The sequence below is a fragment of the Nycticebus coucang genome, chromosome 18 (assembly GCF_027406575.1).
Source record: "Nycticebus coucang isolate mNycCou1 chromosome 18, mNycCou1.pri, whole genome shotgun sequence".
In the NCBI taxonomy this organism is placed as follows: Eukaryota; Metazoa; Chordata; class Mammalia; order Primates; family Lorisidae; genus Nycticebus; species Nycticebus coucang.
Window position 1 is genome coordinate 62,412,284 of NC_069797.1, and position 20,247 is coordinate 62,432,530.

General features: G+C 36.5%; 2 protein-coding genes and 1 pseudogene across 2 annotated transcripts in view; 2 read left to right on the forward strand and 1 right to left on the reverse strand.

Annotated features, from left to right (window-relative positions):
• LOC128571138 (EF-hand calcium-binding domain-containing protein 13-like) overlaps window positions 1-20,247 on the forward strand; it is a 104,926-nt gene that overhangs the window by 42,184 nt on the left and 42,495 nt on the right. Inside the window, exons 7-9 of the mRNA XM_053570775.1 lie at window positions 4,113-4,217; window positions 5,138-5,191; window positions 5,911-6,015. Of these exons, the coding sequence (XP_053426750.1) occupies window positions 4,113-4,217; window positions 5,138-5,191; window positions 5,911-6,015 (264 nt within the window). The remainder of the gene's footprint in view (window positions 1-4,112; window positions 4,218-5,137; window positions 5,192-5,910; window positions 6,016-20,247) is intronic.
• On the reverse strand, window positions 3,051-3,446 carry LOC128570131 (60S ribosomal protein L35a-like). Its single transcript, XM_053569093.1, has one exon. The coding sequence runs from the start codon at window positions 3,411-3,413 to the stop codon at window positions 3,081-3,083; it is 333 nt and encodes a 110-aa protein (XP_053425068.1). The 5' UTR covers window positions 3,414-3,446; the 3' UTR covers window positions 3,051-3,080.
• On the forward strand, window positions 6,826-19,391 carry LOC128570183 (melanoregulin-like; annotated as a pseudogene).

Below are 20,247 nucleotides of genomic sequence, written 5' to 3' on the forward strand. Positions count from 1 at the left end.
CTTGGACCTCCCCCTCAACCTTACTAAGCACACAGTTGGAAACAATCTGAGGGTTTAAATGGAATGAATGTTTAGCGACAAGACTGTCCAGAGCTAATTAACATTCCTGAGTCTGTTGGCAACAGCCCAGACTCCTGTGACACCCGTGCCCCCAACCCCTGCACTGTGTGCAGGGTTAGGAACAACCTGGGTGTTTAAATAGAATGTTTAAATTAAAATCTGCTGGGCATGTCAAAGGATAGGATGGGACCCGAGAAAGTTCAGGAAGTCAAAGTCTGTCCTTTAAGCATTGTACCCATTTCTTTTGTAACTGTCTGACATTATGGTTATATGATGTTATTCTTAAGATATTATCTCTTACTTTTTCCTATTACTTCCTTGTTCTTTATTGTCATGGTAAAAATGATTCTTATCCTTATGATGACTTTTTGTTTATGATTAACTTTTCATTTCATGCTGTGTTACATGTATACACTTTTCATGCTCGGTAAAAGATCCCTGAGGTCTTCGTTCAGCATTTCCTTGCTAATTTCTGAGCATGTGAATTGCTTGCATCTCTGGGCCTCATTAGTTATTGCACTGCAAATAACAGTGTGAGAGTTTTCTTGCCATGCCACTCCCTTGCCAGCCCCTCCACAGGTAATGAATGACTGCAATATACCTAGAAGTGGAATGGTTATAAGATAGAATTATTTATACTTTATCAGTTATTGTCTTTCAGTTTTCCAAAGCAGTTGTACCATTTTACATTCCAACCAACAGTGTATGAGAGTTCTAATTGTTTGACATCCTAGCTAGGGCTCGATACTATCTGTCTTTTACATTTTAGCCATTGTGGTGGTCAGGTAGTAGTATCTTACTATGTTTATAATTTGCATTGCCCTACTCATTAATGATGTCAGGCACCTTTTCCACATATATTGCTTATTTGGATGATCTCTTGGGTAAAGTTCCCATCTATATTACTTATTTGGATGTCTGTTTCCTACATTTTGATTTTTTTTGAACTTACTCTCTTTGACTTACTGTTTTTTAAAAAATATATTCTGGTTACAAGTCTATAATAGGTTGTAAATTACAAATATCTCACTATATGTATTGAATTTTAAATTGAATCATATCTTTTAATGAATAGAAGCTCCTATTTTACTTGTAGTCTAATCAATGTTTTCTTTTATGGTTAGATTGGTATTCTGTTTAAGAAGTCCTTACATACACCAAGGTCAAGAGAATATTTTCGTATTGTATCTTTTGGGAGTTTCATTATTTTACACTTACATTTAGATCTAAAATCCTTTCACAATTGATTTCTTCTATGTGATGTGGGATAAATGTAATGATTCAATTTTTTTCTAAGTGGATATTTAGCATGATTTCTTGACGAGGTGATCCTTTCCTCACTGCAATGTAAGCCAACTTTTTTTCATAAATCAAAGATGATAAGTATGGTGGCACCTATAGCTCAGTGGGTAGGGCGCCGGCCACACACACCAAGGCTAGCAGGTTTGAACCCAGCCCAGGCTAGCTAAACAACAATGATGACTGCAACAGGGAAAATAGCCTGGTGTTGTGGCAGGCGCCTGTAGTCCCAGCTACTTGGGAGGCTGAGGCAAGAGAATCGCCTACGCCCAAGAGTTGGAGGTTGCTGAGCTGTGATGTCACAGCACTCTACCGAGGGTGACATAGTGAGATGCTCTCTCTCTCTCAAAAAAAAAAGATGATAAGTAGGTTGGTATATCATAATTCATTAATCTGTTTCTTAATCTATTTTGTTGGTCTTTTCAGCTGTCCTTTACCAGTATACTATTGCCTTAATGTCCTTAAAATGCCTTGATGTCTGAAATGTAAATCCTTCAAATTTGTTTTACTTCTTTAATATTGTCCTGGTTATTCTTGGCCTTTTTAATTTTCATACATATTTTATTTATTTTTAATTCATATTTTATAATCATTTTAATTTTCTCTCAGTCTTTCTGGAGTTTTTATTGACTCATGATCAATTTATAAAGAATTGACATCATTACCATATTGAGTTTTCCAATTTATGACAGTTAGTGGTGTGCTGGTAAAATGGTTCTCTGAAACATGCTGCCACTTGTCATGTAGCATTTTCCAATTTCCATATTTAAATTCTCTGACCTTGCTGCGTTCAAGCTACAAACAATTTAAACTAAAGCTTTCAAAATTCATGAATATTTAACAATCAACTGTCACAAGCTCATTCAATCTGGTGACACACCACTGAAAATGGTTCATTGCTACATTTATTTATGTTAACACAATTTCTGTCTTTTGTTCGATGTACTCTTATGTATTTTATACTTTTTTAGGTAATTGCAAATGGTATTCTCATTTAATATCTTTATCATTGCTAGTTGCTAGAATATAGAACTACAGTTGTTTTTGTGTTTTCATGAGTATGTATATAGCTAGATGAGTTTTTTTTTAAAGATATTTGCAGATTGATTTGTTATACACTGTTCTTGTAATGTTAATGTTCTTATTTCAGTTTCAAGATATTCTGATCACAAACGATTAATAGAAAAGGCTTTCTTTTCTATTCTCTGGAAGAATTTTTATTCAGTATGTTGTTCAAAGGTGAATCACTCTATGTGGGAGGATTTGAAATTATCCATTTTAGTTAGCTTAGTAGACAAAAGGCTGCCAATATTTCATATATCTTCTTGTATTTTTATTAAATGCTATTTTTCTAGGACTTGCATCTTTCTTTTAAATATTCAGATTAATTATATAATGTTCATAATATCCATGTATTATATTTTTAATGCCTGTAGGATCTATAGTGAGGTCTCCTTTGTTATGAGAGATACTGGTTATTTGTGTTTTCTCCCCTTTTTCTTTTTGTGAATCTTAGTGCAGGTATTTATCAATATTGTTAGGCTTTTCAAAACCCAAATTTTGACTATATTGATTCTCTCTATTTAAATTTTTTTTTCTTTTTGTTTCAGTAACACTTTATTTTTGACTTTATTATTTATTTTCTTCCTTTGGAAGTATTTTTGTTTGGTTGTTTTTTTTTTACAATAGCACAAATCCACTTTTGTTTACTTTTCATTAGTTTAAATCCTTGAGGGGTACAGCATCACACGGATTCTGTGTCCAATGGCCTTAGCAGGAAGGTTGCTTCGGAATTTGGCACTAACCGTGCCACTGTTTCCATGGGCTCGAGTTATCTTTCCCCAGATTACCCTGATTTTGTTTGGTTTGCCGCCAGGAGTCACTATGTTGTTCTTTGCTTTGTATACATAAGCACCTCTCTTGCCCAAATAGAATTCAGTTTCATCTTGGGCATAAACACCTTCAATTTTAAGAAGAGCTGTGTGCTCTCTTTGGTTCCAGAGACCTCTCTTATAGCCAGCAAAAATGGCCTTGGACCACAGCCTCCCAGACATATTTGCCTTTTAGAAGTCCTGTTCCCAGCAGACCTCCACAGGCCCCAAGATGGTCTTCTTTTGGAAGTTTTAATTTGTTATTTTTTTCTAACTTTTTAGAGAGATTCTTACATTATGAGTCTTTTATCTTTATTAGTATATACACTTAAGATTACATTTTTCTGTCAATACATCATTACCTTATTCTATAAGTTTTAGGATGTAATATCATTATCATTACATTCAAAATATATTCTAACTTCTACTATGATTTGTTTTTTGACATTATTTTTTAAATAATTATTAAGCAACTAATGTTAATAATTATTGATAATAATTAATTATTAAGTAATAATTAATAATTATTTAAATGCATTTCTTAATTTTCAAATGTATGGTAATTTTCTTAGTAACATTTGCTATTAATTTCTAACTTAATTCCATATCCTGTGTGTATACACATTTATTTGTGTCAATTGTCTTTATCATTATTGTAATTTAAAATGACATAAACTTTATTTTACCGTGTGCTATGGTATTTTACAACTGTCATCATGGGAGCCCCTGCCATACTGGTGTTAAACAAATACTGTTCATTTTCTGTATCTGCAACTGACTACTTAGTGTTTAGCAAGTACCATTACGCCTTAATTCCTTTTTAATAATTTGGAATTACGTATTTAGAAATATTTCATTTTTCCCTATTTCTTTTGTTTTAAGGAGGAGAAGTTGATGTCAGTGACCTGGAAAATGTTGTGCAAAATATGGGGATAGAGCTCACACCTAGAGAGTACCAGGCACTAGAGAAATTACTTCCAATTGATGGTGGGCATTTACAGTGTTTGTACAGTCTTCAAGATAGTTAATATTGTCTTCAAAAGAATTAGTATTGTTATCAAGGGAGTTATTCTATTTTACAAATATCAGTAGGGTCTTGAGGTAGTTAGGATTATATCCTTAAAATGTTATATTACCCAATAATTTATGTTTATGATCGATTATTTATAAGTTAGGGATAATAAAAATATCTAAATCTCACATATAATTATTTTTAATATGTAGGAATATATTAATTGTCATTTAACAAAATATACATAACCATAAGTCTTGCCATCGGGATTAAGGAATGAATTTATCTTTCATTCCGTTGAGATAGGTTTATTTAAGACCTATGGGAAATAGAAGGAGGAGAAGGAGAGCTATATAGATATACTAGTAGAGAAAAAAATTACAGAAAGAAAAAATTATATAAGGAAATGTTTTTGCTTTCTCCTAGTTGGCATTAATAACTGTCTTAGATACTGAAGAATTGACAAACTTATCACATTAAGAACTTTGTTTATGGGTGGCGCCTGTGGCTCTGTCAGTGGGGCGCTGGCCCCATATACCGAGGGTGACGGGTTCAAACCCGGCCCCAGCCAAACTGCAACCAAAAAATAGCCGGGTGTTGTGGCGGGCGCCTGTGGTCCCAGCTGCTCGGGAGGCTGAGGCAGGAGAATTGCTTAAGCTCAGGAGTTGGAGGTTGCTGTGGGCCGTGTGAGGCCACGGCACTCTACCGAGGGCCATAAAGTGAGACTCTGTCTCTACAAAAAAAAAAAAAGAACTTTGTTTATAGTTTTATTTGTACAAAATATTAGATTAACTTTAGGAGCAAATTATTTTATCAACTATTTCTGAACTTAGAAATTTTTGTATTGCTTTTACATATATAGCTTTTTTCTTTATATCCTACTATTTTCTTACAGCTAAAGGAAAAATACATAAGAATAGGTTGCTGAATTATGTGAAAGCTATAAAAGGTGAGTGAGATGTAAATTGAAAAGGCAGATTAATTGAAGTGTTTGTGTTTTGCTTTTTCCTTATCACAAAATTTCGCTTCTTGTCAAACTCATATATATTTCTATAATTAATTTTAATGCAAATATATGTTCATATTGATCGAATAATCTCCTTTATTGAATTTTGAAAAGCTATTCTAGCTATCTTAGGTTTTTCTCAATTTTGGCTGTGGGAATAATAAAATCTATGTCTAGATATCAAATTCTATCTATTTGTCTATCATATGATGAAATAGAATGCATGAACTGAACTCTACTTATTTGTGTTATTTATGTTAAAAACTATTAGATTTGTTATTTTATGGCTATGAATAACCTGAATGCTCTTTCAACTCTTTTTCAAGAAGCTTTTTATGTAGGCTTATTTTCAACATTGGATGTAAGTAAGTAGATTAATTTTAGTCCTTTTTTTATACACAATTTATTTTTATTTTTTTAATTAAGTCTTTTGTACATAGATCATAAATACATTTATGCCCATTTCAGTGTGTTGATTATTTGTACATATTGGAGTGCTTAAATCATACTAATCAGCATAGCTATGGCCCTCTTTACACTCTTAAATTTAAACATCCTTGGGTTCTTTTTTATGGTGAAACTGACAACCCTTATACATAGAGATTAAAATTTATTATACTTTGACTTTTATTTTAATTTCCTTATGTCTTTTTCTTTTGTAGGATTGCAAGTTGATATTCATGACTTTGACAGTATACTTGGAAACATGGCAGTCAAACTCACAGCTGAGGAACTTAATGATCTAACCCCCAAACTACCAGTTGATGGTGAGTGACAGCATAATGCCCTCAAGAGGATTTTAGATTTAAGGCTGATGTTTTTTGGTAGTGCTTATTTGGCTTAAATAAGAATCTTCTTTTTTTCTTTTAAAATACTAATCTGAAGTTGGTACTTTTACCACATTTTTCATTCATTTATTCATTTAAAAGATTTTTACTGACCACTCTATATCAGGTACTATGCTAAGTGCTAGAGATATACTGGTAAGCAAAAATAGACATAGTCCTTGGCCTTATTGGAGCTTAATGTATATGATTTTTTTATGTACTAGCAGTAACTGAGAGAGTTTCTAGGGCCTTAGTTCAGTCAAATTTTCATAGGAACAAGTGCCCTGGGTTTTAGCCAACATCTATAACATTTTCTCTACTTATGTGTAGGCATGGATTTTCATATCCTTGGACCAGATATCATTATTCAAGTACAGAATTGTATGTCGTAAAGAAAAAGTTGAATCAGAACTGAAGGGTGGTAAATCACAAAAGTAACCTCCACTTTAAATAAACTAAAATAGAATTTATTAAGCTGGACATAGTCCAATGAGACAAAGCAGTAGTGCCTTGGCATATTTTACTGAACACTGCTTCTTACATATAAAACCATTTGTTCACATGACTTACATGCCATTTACTTACAACTCTGCCATGGATTGTATACCCATTGGCCCTATGGTAAGTTTTATGCCCAAAACGTATCTTTATTAAATCATTGCTTTATTTTCTAGTACTATTTATGTGCCAACTCTTGACTTATAGTTAGATTTTTAAAGTATGGAAGAGTGCCATCAGCAAAACAGCAGAATGGTCCTGGCTCTTGTCCCTCTTGCAGAAATACTGCTTAACACCTATCCAAAGCACAAAGGCAACAAAAATGCCTTTGTGAAAAATATCTCAGAACCCAAGGACGAGGCTAAAGCTACCCTCACAAAAACCGAGGAAAGCCACATTAGAAGGGTAAGAGGAAGGGTTTCACTTTGTTGTGGCATAGTGCCATACCCAAAAGTCTCCAGGTTGACACCAAGCTTCCTCAGTATCTTGGGGCACTTCTATCTTGCCTCATTAGGAACACAGGATTTAGCAGGATTAAATCTCCTAGTGTCAGGTAGGAACAAAAAAGGGCGTGGAGGTGTAATTCACAGCAACCAGTGTCAGATATTGGTGGTGAGACTGTATCCCTGCTAGTGGCTGCACCCAATTAGAAAGCCTCGCCAGGGACTTCCTGAACCCATAAAGTCAGCAAATAGATTGAATCTAAAGAGGTCTACATGGAGACACATTATAATTAAATTGTCAAAAGGCAAAGAAAAATTTTGGAACACAACTGAGCATGAAAAGTGTGAAGGCTTTCTTATATGTAAAAAGTGATTTGTCATATATAAGGGTGCCTTCATAAGACTATCAGTAAATTTCTTTAGGGACAGAGTCTCAGTTTATCACCTTGCAGCAACCTCCAACTCCTATAATACACTCTTAATTGTTTTGGAATGTACCTTTGCATTGTGCACATTAGGTGCTATCCCATCAAATACCCTCCCTCCATTTGCCCTCTCCTCTGCCTTCTCTGCTCCTTCCTCTTCCCTCCTTTCTGGACTATATTTGTGTTTTATCATTCGTATGAATGTAAGTGATTATAATAGTATTTAGTACATTGGATACTTTTTTCCCATATTGAAATACTTTACTAAGAAGAATATGTTCCAGCTCCATCCAAGTAAACATAAAAGATGTAAAGTCTCCATCTTTTTATTTTTTATTTATTTACTTTTTTTATAGACAGGGTGTCATTTTGTCACCCTCGGTAGAGTGCTCTGGCTTCACAGCTCACAGCGACCACCAGCTCTTGGGCTTAGGTGATTCTCTTGCCTCAGCCTCTCAAGTAGCTGGGACCACAGGCACTTGCCACAACGCCTGGCTATTTTTTGTTGCAGTTTGGCCAGGGCTGGGTTTGAACCCACCACCCTCGGTATATGGGGCCAGCACCCTACTCACTGAGCCACAGGTGCTGCCCAAAGTCTCCATCTTTTGTGGCTGCATAGTATTCCATGGTATACATATACCACAATTTGTTTATCCATTCATGGGTTGATTGGCATTTGGGCTGCTTCCACGATTTGATTTGATGACTTTTTGTGGTGATATGCTTTGATGTCTTTCTCTTAATCTTCTGCATATCTACTACAGATTTTTCCTTTGTGATTACAAGAGGCTTATAGTTATAAGATCCTATTTTAAGCTAATAACAATTTCAATCACATGCAAAACACTATATATTTTTACTTTTCCTGTCTTCCTTCACATTTTAGTTATTGATGTTACAGTTTGTATCTTTTATACATTGTATGACCATTACCAAATTATTATAGTTATAACTATTTTTAACACATTTGTCTTTCAGCTTTTGTTATAGAATTGAAGGTGAATTACATGCCACTATAACGATATTAGAAAATTCCAAATTTTGACTATATATTTACCTTGACCAGTGAGTTTTATACATTTATATGTTTTTATGTTGTTAATTAGAATACTTATATTTCAGCTTAAAGAATTCCCTTTAGCATTTCTTATAGAGCAGGTCTGGCGGTGGTGAACTCCCTCAGCTTTTGTTTACTTGGGAAAGTCTTCTCTCTTTCTCTCTCATTTCTAAAAGGCAGCTTTGCTGGGCATTGTATTTTTGGTTGGAAGTTTTGCTTTTTTCTTCTCAATATTTTAAATATATCATCCTACTCTCTCAAGCATGCAAGATTTCTGTTAAGAAATCTACTGATAGGGTGGTGCCTGTGGCTCAGTGGGTAGGGCGCCAGCCCCATGTACCAAGGGTGGTGGGTTCGAACATGGCCCCAGCCAAACTGCAACAAAAAATAGCCAGGTGTTGTGGCAGGCACCTGTAGTTCCAGCTACTTGGGAGGCTGAGGCAAGAGAATCGCCTAAGCCCAAGAGCTGGTGGTCGCTGTGAGCTGTGAAGCCAGAGCACTCTACCGAGGGTGACAAAATGACACCCTGTCTATAAAAAAAGTAAATAAATAAAAAATAAAAAGATGGAGACTTTACATCTTTTATGTTTACTTGGATGGAGCTGGAACATATTCTTCTTAGTAAAGTATTTCAATATGGGAAAAAAGTATCCAATGTACTAAATACTATTATAATCACTTACATTCATACGAATGATAAAACACAAATATAGTCCAGAAAGGAGGGAAGAGGAGGGAGCAGAGAAGGCAGAGGAGAGGGCAAATGGAGGGAGGGTATTTGATGGGATAGCACCTAATGTGCACAATGCAAAGGTACATTCCAAAACAATTAAGAGTGTATTATAAATGTCTTAACACAAAAAATAAGTGAGGTGATGGTTATGTTAATCAGTTTGATTTAAGCATTCCATATTGTATATCAAATCATCACATTGTACCCCATAAATGTATACAGTTATGATTTAATAAAAATTAAGTTTAAAAAGTCATCAAATCACAAAAGGAGATATAAAAGGTTGAGGTGGTTAAATTGAGTAGTTTGGGATATAATAAAAGCATTAATTTATGCTACAGTTTAATAAGTCCAGGATATGTCTCATAATCTAGGATAACCACTCAGAGGGAAAAAAGTGCATATATACACCCATATATGTATGTTGTCCCTCAATTTTCAAGGGGGATTTTTTTCTAGGACTCCCCACAGATATGAAAAATCCATGAATGCTTATGCCCCTTATATAAAATGTAGAATTGCATATAATCTACACACATCCTTCTACATATTTTAAATAATCTCTAGATTACTTATAATATCCAATACAACATAAATGTGGAAATAGTTTCTATACTCTACTCTTTAGGAAATAATGGCAAGAAAAAGGTCTATACATGTTCAGGACAGACACAGTTGTTCTTTTTCTATTGTAATGATTTTGACCCATAGTTGTCTGAATTCATGGATGTAGAAGCCATCAATATAGAGATCCAACTGCAAACTAAAAAGCTAATAGAGGAAATACTGAAGTAGTAAAAATAATCCAAAAGAGGGGAAGAAGAAAAAAAAGGAGAGAATAAAACCGTACTAGGTTGGCAAATAAAAACATAGGAAATGTGTTAACACAAATATAATAGTAATTATATTAGATATAAATGGCATAAATATTCCAATGAAAACACAAAGATTGTGGATAAAGATTAAAAAATAATATATGCCACTTACATGAGAATTATCTTAAATGTAAGTATAGAGAAAAATTGCAAGAAGATAGATACATGATGCAAACACAAATGAAAATAAGCTGATATAATTAAATTAATAAAAGCAAAGTAGACACTATGAAAAGATAAAGAAGGACACTGTATCATGATAAAGGGGTTAATTCATGGGGAAGATAAACCAGTTCTAAAATTTTATGCACATAATACAATTTCAAAATAGAGAAAGCACAGAATGACAGAACTAAAGGGAGAAATAAGTTGTCAACCATAGTTAGAGATTATAACATAAAGGAATGTGCAGAAAGTATTCAGACATTGTAAATACTATTTTTCATATCACATGACTGAATACTTACTTCCTAGACAGCCCTTTTATAACCTTTATAAATTAATAGAATAAGCAATAAAAAACTGTCGAGAATATTTGAACAGTACAATTAATAAATGAACTTAATATCTATGCAAAATTGATATGCTTCAGCAAAAATTAAAAGCTAAAAGAAAGCTGGGCGGCGCCTGTGGCTCAAAGGAGTAGGGCGCTGGCCCCATATGCCAGAGGTGCCGGGTTCAAAAAAAACTGCAAAAAAAAAAAATTATTGGTGGCACCTGTGGCTCAAAGGAGTAGGGCGCCGGCCCCCTGTGCTGGAGGAAACTGTAAAAAAAAAAAAGAAAAAGAAAAAGAAAGCCATGACCCATTCTCCCTTCTGAAAATTAAGGAATAACTAGCTCTCCCACCATAAACAATTATAAAACTACACAAAATATATAAGGATACTGTTTTTAAGGATTGCACAACAGAAAGTGCAAGGCTTTTCCTGAGAGAAGAAAAAATCATGAATTGAGCCTAAGGACAATTTTCCAATCATAGGTCAAGAAATTGAAGCCCATGTAGAACACTGGTCACCGTGGCACAGTGAGCTGAGCCAGTTAGATATCAGACTCCAAAGCTGCTGATGTGCCTGGAATCTGATGGGCATAGTGCCAGGGAGGATGGAATTATGCAGAAAGTGAGACAGAAGTCCATGGAGGGAGTGCTGTGAGTTCTGGGCTAATGTTTAGACGGCACATGCTTAAAGTAATACTGTACTAAAAAGTGGCTGCCAGAGGACTGAGAGTAGAACTATTGACCAGAGGTAAAGCAATGGTAATTGATATTGAAAAATCAATTCAGTGAGGAAACTTCATTAATACCTTGGACAAGTAGCTGAGGAACCAGAAAGGGTAAACCTCAGGAGTAAATACCACATGGTAGAATAAACATTATTCTAGATCTGCACTGCCCAATATGGTAGCTATTAGCAACATGCAACCATTTAGTTTAAATGAGTTTAAATTAAATAGTACTAAAATTTATTTAGTTATACTATCCACATTTCAAGTGCTTAATAGCAGCACATTGCCAGTATCTATTATACTAGACAGTGTAGAGATAGAACATTTCCATCATCAAAGAAAGGTCTATTGAACTGCCCTTCTTTAGATGAACCATTACCATATGTAGAATCAAGCCTATACTAGTTCAAGGTTATCAGAAATGGAACTGCCTATTAGAATAAAAATGAACATACTTCAGGGGAAGGAAAGAGAATCCAGAGTCTTACAATATATTAATCACACCATCCAGCATACAATAAAATGTTACTAGATAAATATGAAAGAAAAAGCAAAGTATGTATTATAGTCAAATTTTTTAAAAGGACAAGAAATAACACATAATTGGATATGGCTCAGATACTGTACTTAGTAGACAGATTTTCAATATATATTTAAGGGCTTAAGGGAAATAAAGGAATAAAAGAGATTGCTACTAATAAATGATTGAGTGCTGTTTCTAAGGAAAATTTAATCCATAGCACTTGTAATGTGCCCTAAACTAGTAGAACACATTCTTAACATCTAGAGAAAAGAATAACCAGAGAGGTATAGATGCTTGTAATAAGAAGTTATCATCATATGGGACATCAACAACTTTTGCCTTTAAAATTCTTCAAACTGGAATTGATGCTGTATGTGTTTCTTAGTCTATTTAGGCTTCTGTAACAAAATTACCTTGGACTGGATAAACAATAAAAAGTTATTGCTCATGGTTTAGAGTTTGAGAAGAACAAGATCAAGGCACCCACAGATTTGGTCTTGAGATGTTTTCTTGCTGTGTGCTCATTTAGTAAAAGGGGTACAAGAGACAAACTTGCTCCTTCAAGCCTTTTTATAAAGGCACTCATCCTGTTGTGAGGGGTGGAGCCCTTATGATCTAATAATCTTCCAAAGATTCTACCTCTTTTTAACATCACTTAAGTTTCAACATATGAATGTGTGGGGAACACTGACATTCCAACCATGGCATTCCACCATGCCCTCCCCAGTTTGTCCTTACATGCAAAATGCATTCATTCCATCCCACTTGTCCTAGCACCAACTGTAAAGTTGATCTTAACTTGTCCCAAATCTTAACTTGTCCTAGCATCAACTCTAAAGTTCAGTGTCTCATCTAAATATCATCTGAATCAGATATGGGTGCAAATGAAGGTATTACTACTCCTCAGGCAAATTTCCCTGCTGTGAGCCTGTGAAATCAAACTGATTATGTGCTCCCAAAATACAGCAGGCATAGGACCGATATTTCCATTCCAAAAAAAGAGAAATAGGAAAGATGAAAGGGGTAGCTGGTCCTAAGTAAATCTAAAACCCAATAGACAAATAATACTAAACCTTAAAACTTGATAATTATCTCATTTGAGTCAATGTCTTAACTTCTGGACACATTAGGGTGGAGGTTGGGACCCAAAATCTCTGTGTGGCCCTTCTCCCATGGCTTTATTAGGCACAACCCATACAAAAACTCTTACACATTGGAGTTGCATCCCTGTGATTCTCTCAGGCTGGAGTTACCACACTGGTGGCTTTACTGCTCTAAGGTCTATGGGGTATCCCTGCTCACATGGCTCTGGGGGGCATTGCCCTGGTCGGGGTTCTCTGCAATAGTTTTTCTGCATGAGACTTCTCTGTTTGGGCCCCAAGGCTCTCAAGGATATCCTATAAAATCTAGGTGTAGACAGCCATTTTCCTATAGCCCTTGTATTCTGAATGCCTGCAGAATTGGAACTATATACTGCTACCAAAGTTTATCACCGATTCTCCCCAGCGGGGCAGCCATCATAGCCCACACCATACTTAGGCTCACAGAGCTATGTCTGAGGTGGCCAAGGAGTGTTGCACCTGAATAAAGGGAGAAAAAAACATTAAGCACACCAGCAGAACCACTCCCATGTTTCACAGAGCCCTGGACTCCTCCTCTAAAATCATTTTACCCTCAAACCCTTGGTACTCTGGGCTTGTTACAGTTGAGGCAGTCTCAAAGATCTTGGATATGCCTTCAGGGTCATTCTTCCATTATCTTGGTTAATAACATCTTATTCCTGTTAATCACCTTATCAAACTTTAGCTTCATTCATCACACCCTTGGTATTCTCTTTCTAACATGCTTTTTCATTCTTTAAAACATGACCAGGCTGATAATTTTCTTTTAAGTTCTGCTTCCCTTATAATTTTCCAAGTCTTTTAAGTTCTGTCTTTACTTCATTTATTATAAACAGATTAAAGAAGTCAGGCCACACTCTTAATATTTTGCTTAGGGGTTTCTTCTATCAAATATCCTCTTTTATTACTCACAAGTTCCTTTTTTCACAAAACACTAGGATGTGAACACAATTCTTGGTCACTTTACAGCAAGGATAATTCTTCCTCCAGTTTCCAATAACAGCTTCCTCATTTCTGAGACCTCATCATAATGACTTTTGCCATCTGTATTTCTACCAACATTCTGATGACAACCACTTAAGTAATCTCTAAGAAGACTGAGGCTCTTTCTATAGCTCTCCTCTTCTCCTGAGCTCATAGAATCACCCTTAATGCTCCATTCAAGACAATGTAAGCTTTTTCCAGCATACAACCCGAAATTCTTCTGCCTCTGCCTATAACCCCTTCCAAAGCTCTTTTCACAGTTTTAAAGTATTCGTACAGCAATACCCACTTCTTGGTATCAGTGTTTGTTATAGTCCATTCAGGCTGCTATCACAAAATACCTTTTGTAGGGTAATTTTAAACAATTGAAATTTCTCACATTAATGGAGTAGGAAGTCTAAGATGAAGGCACCAACAGATTCGGTGTCTAGTGAGGGCTAGCTCTTTGCTTCAAAAATGATGCATCCTCACATAGGTCAAAGATCTGAAGAGGCAACTCACTCCCTCAAGCTCTTTTATAAGGCCACTAATCCCATCCTAGAGGGAGGAACCCTCATGACCTATCAACCTCCCAAAGACCATACCTCTTAATACCAATCACCTTGTGGGTTAAGTTCCATCATATAAATTGTAGGTAACACCAACATCCAGACCATAGCAATGTGCGTGAGCACCCTTTTCATTGTTTGGGATCATTAAAGAGTTGTTAAATTATCAAATAACAACATTCTGTTTTTTTCAGAGGATAAGGGTGAGTACAGATTATTTACAAAATATTCTGGGAATCACGAGAATAGAACTTACCACTAATGATTTCTGGAAGCTGCTGAAAGCACTGCTTTGATGTTGAGCCATCTAAAATGCCCATAAAACCTTCAAAGGAGCTTAATTTTATAGGTGTGCTTTCAATGTAAAATGAATATATTCTAAATTACATTAAACTGTTTCACATGTTGTACATTTCAGTTTGGCTCTCAAATCTTTTAGCTATTACAGCCTGACAAGGGCTAGGCAAAAGCATTGAAATCCCCAGTAGGCATCAAGAGGACTGTATAAATATGATTACATTAAAGGATTGAATAGTCAAATTAGATTCATGCAAATTATAGATCTTCACAATGAATCTTTTTTTTTTTTTTTGTAGAGACAGAGTTTCACTTTATCGCCCTTGGTAGAGTGCCATAGCGTCACACAGCTCACAGCAACCTCCAACTCCTGGGCTTAGGCAATTCTCCTGCCTCAGCCTCCCAAGTAGCTGGGACTACAGGCACCCGCCACAATGCCCGGCTATTTTTTTGTTGCAGTTTGGCCGGGGCCAAGTTTGAACCCACCACCCTCGGGATATGGGGCCGGTGCCCTGCTCACTGAGCCACAGGCGCTGCCCCACAATGAATCTTTATTCATGATTAAAAGATACAGAAGAAATGGATGAAATTTTCCTCATTAGGAGAAAACTGACACTTCCCCCAAATGCCTATTTTCTCCTGCACTGGGGATGTGTTTTGGTATTACAAGTATTACTTTACAAAGTAATACTTCACAACTATTACACATAAAGACATTGGTTACACAATGAGAGCCTTTTTGATTATACTTTACATCCATGCCCTCTGAAAAACCATGAATTCTCAGTTGATAACCCAATGACATAGTAGAGGCATTTACTCTGCAAATATTGACAGAATTGAAGAGGCTGTTTTGCAGTAATAGCTGGAGACTTAAATATAGTACTTTTAATAATAATTTAATAATATCTAGATATATCTAGAACATCAATAAGGAAATAGAGGGCTTGAACAATATTATAAATCAATAAGACCTTATTTATACGTAGTATGTGTGTTTGTGTGTTTATATGTGTATTGATATATTGATATATATTTATATATATTTGCATATTGATATATTTATATATCAATTTGATTCAACAACAACAGAATATATATTCTCTCTGGTAGTGCACATGGAACATTATTATTTTTATTTAGGATAAAGGAAAAAGAAGTCAAAAATTGTAAAAGATCAAAATGATAACAAAATTTCTTCTTTAATCACAATAGAGTGAAACTAGAAATCAGTAACAGAAAAAAATATTGAAAAATTCACAAGTACGTGGAAATTAAAGAATCTTTAAACAACTGCCGAGTCAAAGAAGAAATCACCCACACAAAACAAAAATTCTTAGAAGTGAATCCAAATGAAACCATAACATACCAAAGCTGTGGATGGTGCTCAGAGGGAAATTTATAGATATAAATGATAGTGAAAAAAAAAAAAAAAGAGGAGGAGAATAGGATTAAGCTAGCCAGCTAGACACAGGTAGTATGTGCCTCCTCCACAGAGAGAAACCAAGATAGTAAGCACATTTGATTGTCACATTTCAAACATATCATTTAGAACATGCTAGGATTCACCAGGGAAGTGACAGGGAGCACCCAAAATGGGTAAAGATAGGGCTCAGGAGAACTTGCCTGGCTGAGGGCTGGTTGACAGCTGGGAGGAGCCCCTGGACTCAGCAAAACATTAAGAAGCCCCAAGGCTCCACTGTCTGAGAGGGGCTTTTACAATCTTGACTATAAGAGAACCTGGCCCCCCACCACCTATACAGATCTCAAGCCTAACAAAAAGACCACACAGAGACAATGTTCCAGAAAGGGAATTCCCACAGAATTCCACAGACATCCAAGCTTTGAGCAGCTTGAGCTAGGTGTCATTCTGAGAGCCCAGGTACTGGGGAACTACAGTGCACCTGCAGCCTCTGTATGGCTACGAAGAGGGAGAGGGAAGGTTTTCATTGCTATGGGCTGTTAGTGAGACCGAGACTTGTGGAGACAGTATTTCCACAGTTTCTTGCCCACAATTAAGTACGAGAAAGAAAGAAAGGGCATCCTAATTGGAAAAGAAGTCAAACTATTCCTGGTTCCCAATGATATGATCTTATACCTAGAAAGCCTTAAATATTTCACCAAAAGACTCTGAATTGGTAAAGGAATTTAATAAAGTTTCAGGTTATAAAGTCAATGTACACAAATCAGTAGCAATTCTGTAATAACAACCAGGCTGAGAATCAACTAAAAAACTCAATTCCTTTTTCAATTGCTGCAAAAAATTTGAAATACCTTCGAATATACTTAACCATGGAGGTGAAAGTTCTCTACATGGAGAACTACAAAATGCTGATGAAGGAAATTATAGATGATACAAGCAAATGGAAAAAATTCCATGCTTGTGGGGTGGCGCCTATGGCTCAAACGAGTAGGGCGCTGGCCCCATATACCGGAGGTAGCAGGTTCAAACCCCGGCCAAAAAAAAAAAAAAAAAAAAAATATTCCATGCTTGTGAGTTTGAAGAATCAATATTATTAAAATGTCCATCCTGCCCAAAGTAATCTATAGATTCAATGTAATTCCTATCAAAATATCAATATCATTTTCTACAGAATTAGAAAAGAACATTAAAATTCATATGTAACCAAGAAAAAGCATGTATTAAATGTAGGTTTAATGCAGCACAATTCACAATAGCCATCCTAAGCAAAAAGAACAAATCAGGAGGCATTAGAGTACTTGACTTCACATTATACATGTACTATACTGTAAGGCGGTAGTAACTAAAACAGCATTGTTCTGACATAAAAGTAGAAATATAGACCAATGAAACAGAATAAATAACTCTTAAATAAAGCCAAATACCTACAACCAGCTGTTTTTTGACAAATCAGACAAAAGCATACATTGGGGAAAGGATGGTCTATTCAGTAAATGGTGCTGGGAGAAATTAGCCTCATGTAGAAGAATAAAACTGGATCCCTATCTCTCACCATACACAAAAATTATCTGAAGATGAATTAAAAACTTAAATGTATGACCTGAAATTATAAAAATATTAGAATAACAATGTACTCAATTCTGATATGAGGACAACTAATGCTAGTAAATGGTGAGGGGATGGGTTGGGGAGTGCAGAGAAGGAAGGAGGAAGAGGGGTGTGGAGCCATGGTGTGTGATACACCTCTTGGGGACTGGACACTATTATTAGAGGGACTTTACCCAGCCAATGCAAGCAGTGTAACTTTTGTACCCTCTTTGTACGGCTCTTTGTACCCTCAATGATTCCCCAACAACAACAACAAAAAAAAAAAAAAAAAAAGAAGAAGAAGAAGAAGAAAAAGAAAGCCTAGGAAAATCTATCCTAGACATTGGTCTAGGTAAAGAATTTATAATAAAATATAAAAGAAAATATAATAAAAACAAAAATAAATAAAAGGGACTTATTGAAATTAAAAACTTCTGCACAGCAAAATATATAATCAAAAGAGTAAACAGACAATCTCCAGAATAAGAGAAAATACATCCAAGCTATACCTCTGACAGAGGCTTAATAACTAGAATCCATAAGCACTCAAACAAACCAGTAAGAAAAACAAGAAACTCCATTAAAAAGTAGGCAAAAGGGGATGCGCGGGCTGGCCCCACACCTGGACGCCGGCTTGGTGGCCGCGCTCCAGCCGCGATCCCTCGCCCGGTGGTAGCTAGCTCAGAGGCTGCCGGCGCCCGTGGGGCCCTCGGTCTCCACCGGGCTGAGGGACTGGCTGAGGAGCGTGTGCTGCTGCTGCCCCTGCAAGTGCCTGGAGGAGCCTGCCCTGCCGGAGAAGGAGCCCCTGGTCAGTGATAGCAGTTCATATTCCTCATTTGGAGCAACTCTGGCAAGGGATGATGAAAAGAATTTATGGAGTATGCCCCATGATGTGTTCCACACCCAAGCAGATGAGGACAGAATCCTGTGCAATAGTCGTTCGTAATCAGCAGGCCAAAGACTCAGAAGAGTGGCAGAAACCCAACTATGATATCTATGCCCTGTGGCTGATTCGGAGGGAAGTGAGAAACAGATGGAAACGCATTTTAGAAGACTTAGGTTTTCAAAAGGAAGCAGACTCTTTGTTGGCAGTGAGTAAGCTCAGCACCATCAGTGATTCCAAAAACACAAGGAAGGCTCGAGAGATGTTGTTAAAACTGGCGGCGCCTGTGGCTTAGTGAGTAGGGCGCCGGCCCCATATGCCAAATAGCAGGGTGCTGTGGCTGGTGCCTGTAGTCCCAGCTACTCGGGAGGCTGAGGCAAGAGAATCGCTTAAGCCCAGGAGCTGGAGGTTGCTGTGAGCTGTGTGATGCCACGGCACTCTACCAAGGGCCATAAAGTGAGACTCTGTCTCTACAAAAAAAAATAAATAAATAAAACTGGCTGAAGGGACCAATATTTTTCCAACAAGTTGGGAGTTCTCAGAGATATCTCTTTGTTGTGGACCGTCTCATTGCACTTGACCCTGCAAAGGGATTCTTTAAAATTGCTAGTCGAACTTACCCCAAGAAACCGGGCATCCCATGCCCTGCAGATGGCCAGAAAGAACTGCACTACCCTCCACTTCCAAGTCCCTAAAGCAGGGGCTCCAAGGCACGGGATGGGAATTCTTCCAGGGGGACTTAGTAGCCAGAAAAAGTGCATGTAAAAGAGAGTAGCAAATAGAGGGGCTGCTGAGCGAAGAGTGATGCTGAATTCCACAAAAATTACCAGGTCTTCATGAGGACCTTCTTCTGTGAAAATGTTCATGTTGCGTTGAAACCCTCTGGTGGTCTCGTAATCTAGAAAGCAAGTTGAAGTGTTGGCCAGCGGTACCATTCATCATGCGTGATTACATTCCAAGAGCCCATTGCCCCAGTTTCAGTTTTGGTTTTACAATCAGCTCTGAATATTAATTCTATTGAGAGAGCAGAATATTCTACTTAATAAAAAATACTTGTAGAAAAAGCTACCATTGAACCCAAAGATGCATCACCAATTTTAATTATTATAAAGTATAGGCTAAATCCCATAATAATGCTAGACATTATGTGGCATCTCTTTGATTTGGAAGAATCTGTAGAACTTTGGAGGGTGACAAGGCATCATTTAAATATCAGTTGTGGAATTCAGAAGTATGGACATAGCAGATAATGGAAATACCCGGGGTGCTGCTTAGAAGTGAGTTCCAAATAGACTGACCCCAAGCCCAGCTTCCTCCAGCTGCATGTAAAAAGTTCTCTTTTCACTTGTGGTACCTGCATCCTAAATTCCCAACATTATTGATAGCTGGTTACCCCATTTTTGCATAATGTCCATTTTTATTGCACAAGCCCTTACATTTTATCTGAGATAACATCTGTCACCTGAAATGTTTGACCTCTATTTCATTCTCTCGTCTGTAAAAAAAAAAAAAAAAAAAGTAGGCAAAAGGCCCAAGCAGTCATTTTTCAAA

Excerpts from the sequence above, each read along its gene's own strand:
- LOC128570131 (XM_053569093.1), bottom strand. The coding sequence starts at position 3,413 with ATGTCTGGGAGGCTGTGGTCCAAGGCCATTTTTGCTGGCTATAAGAGA.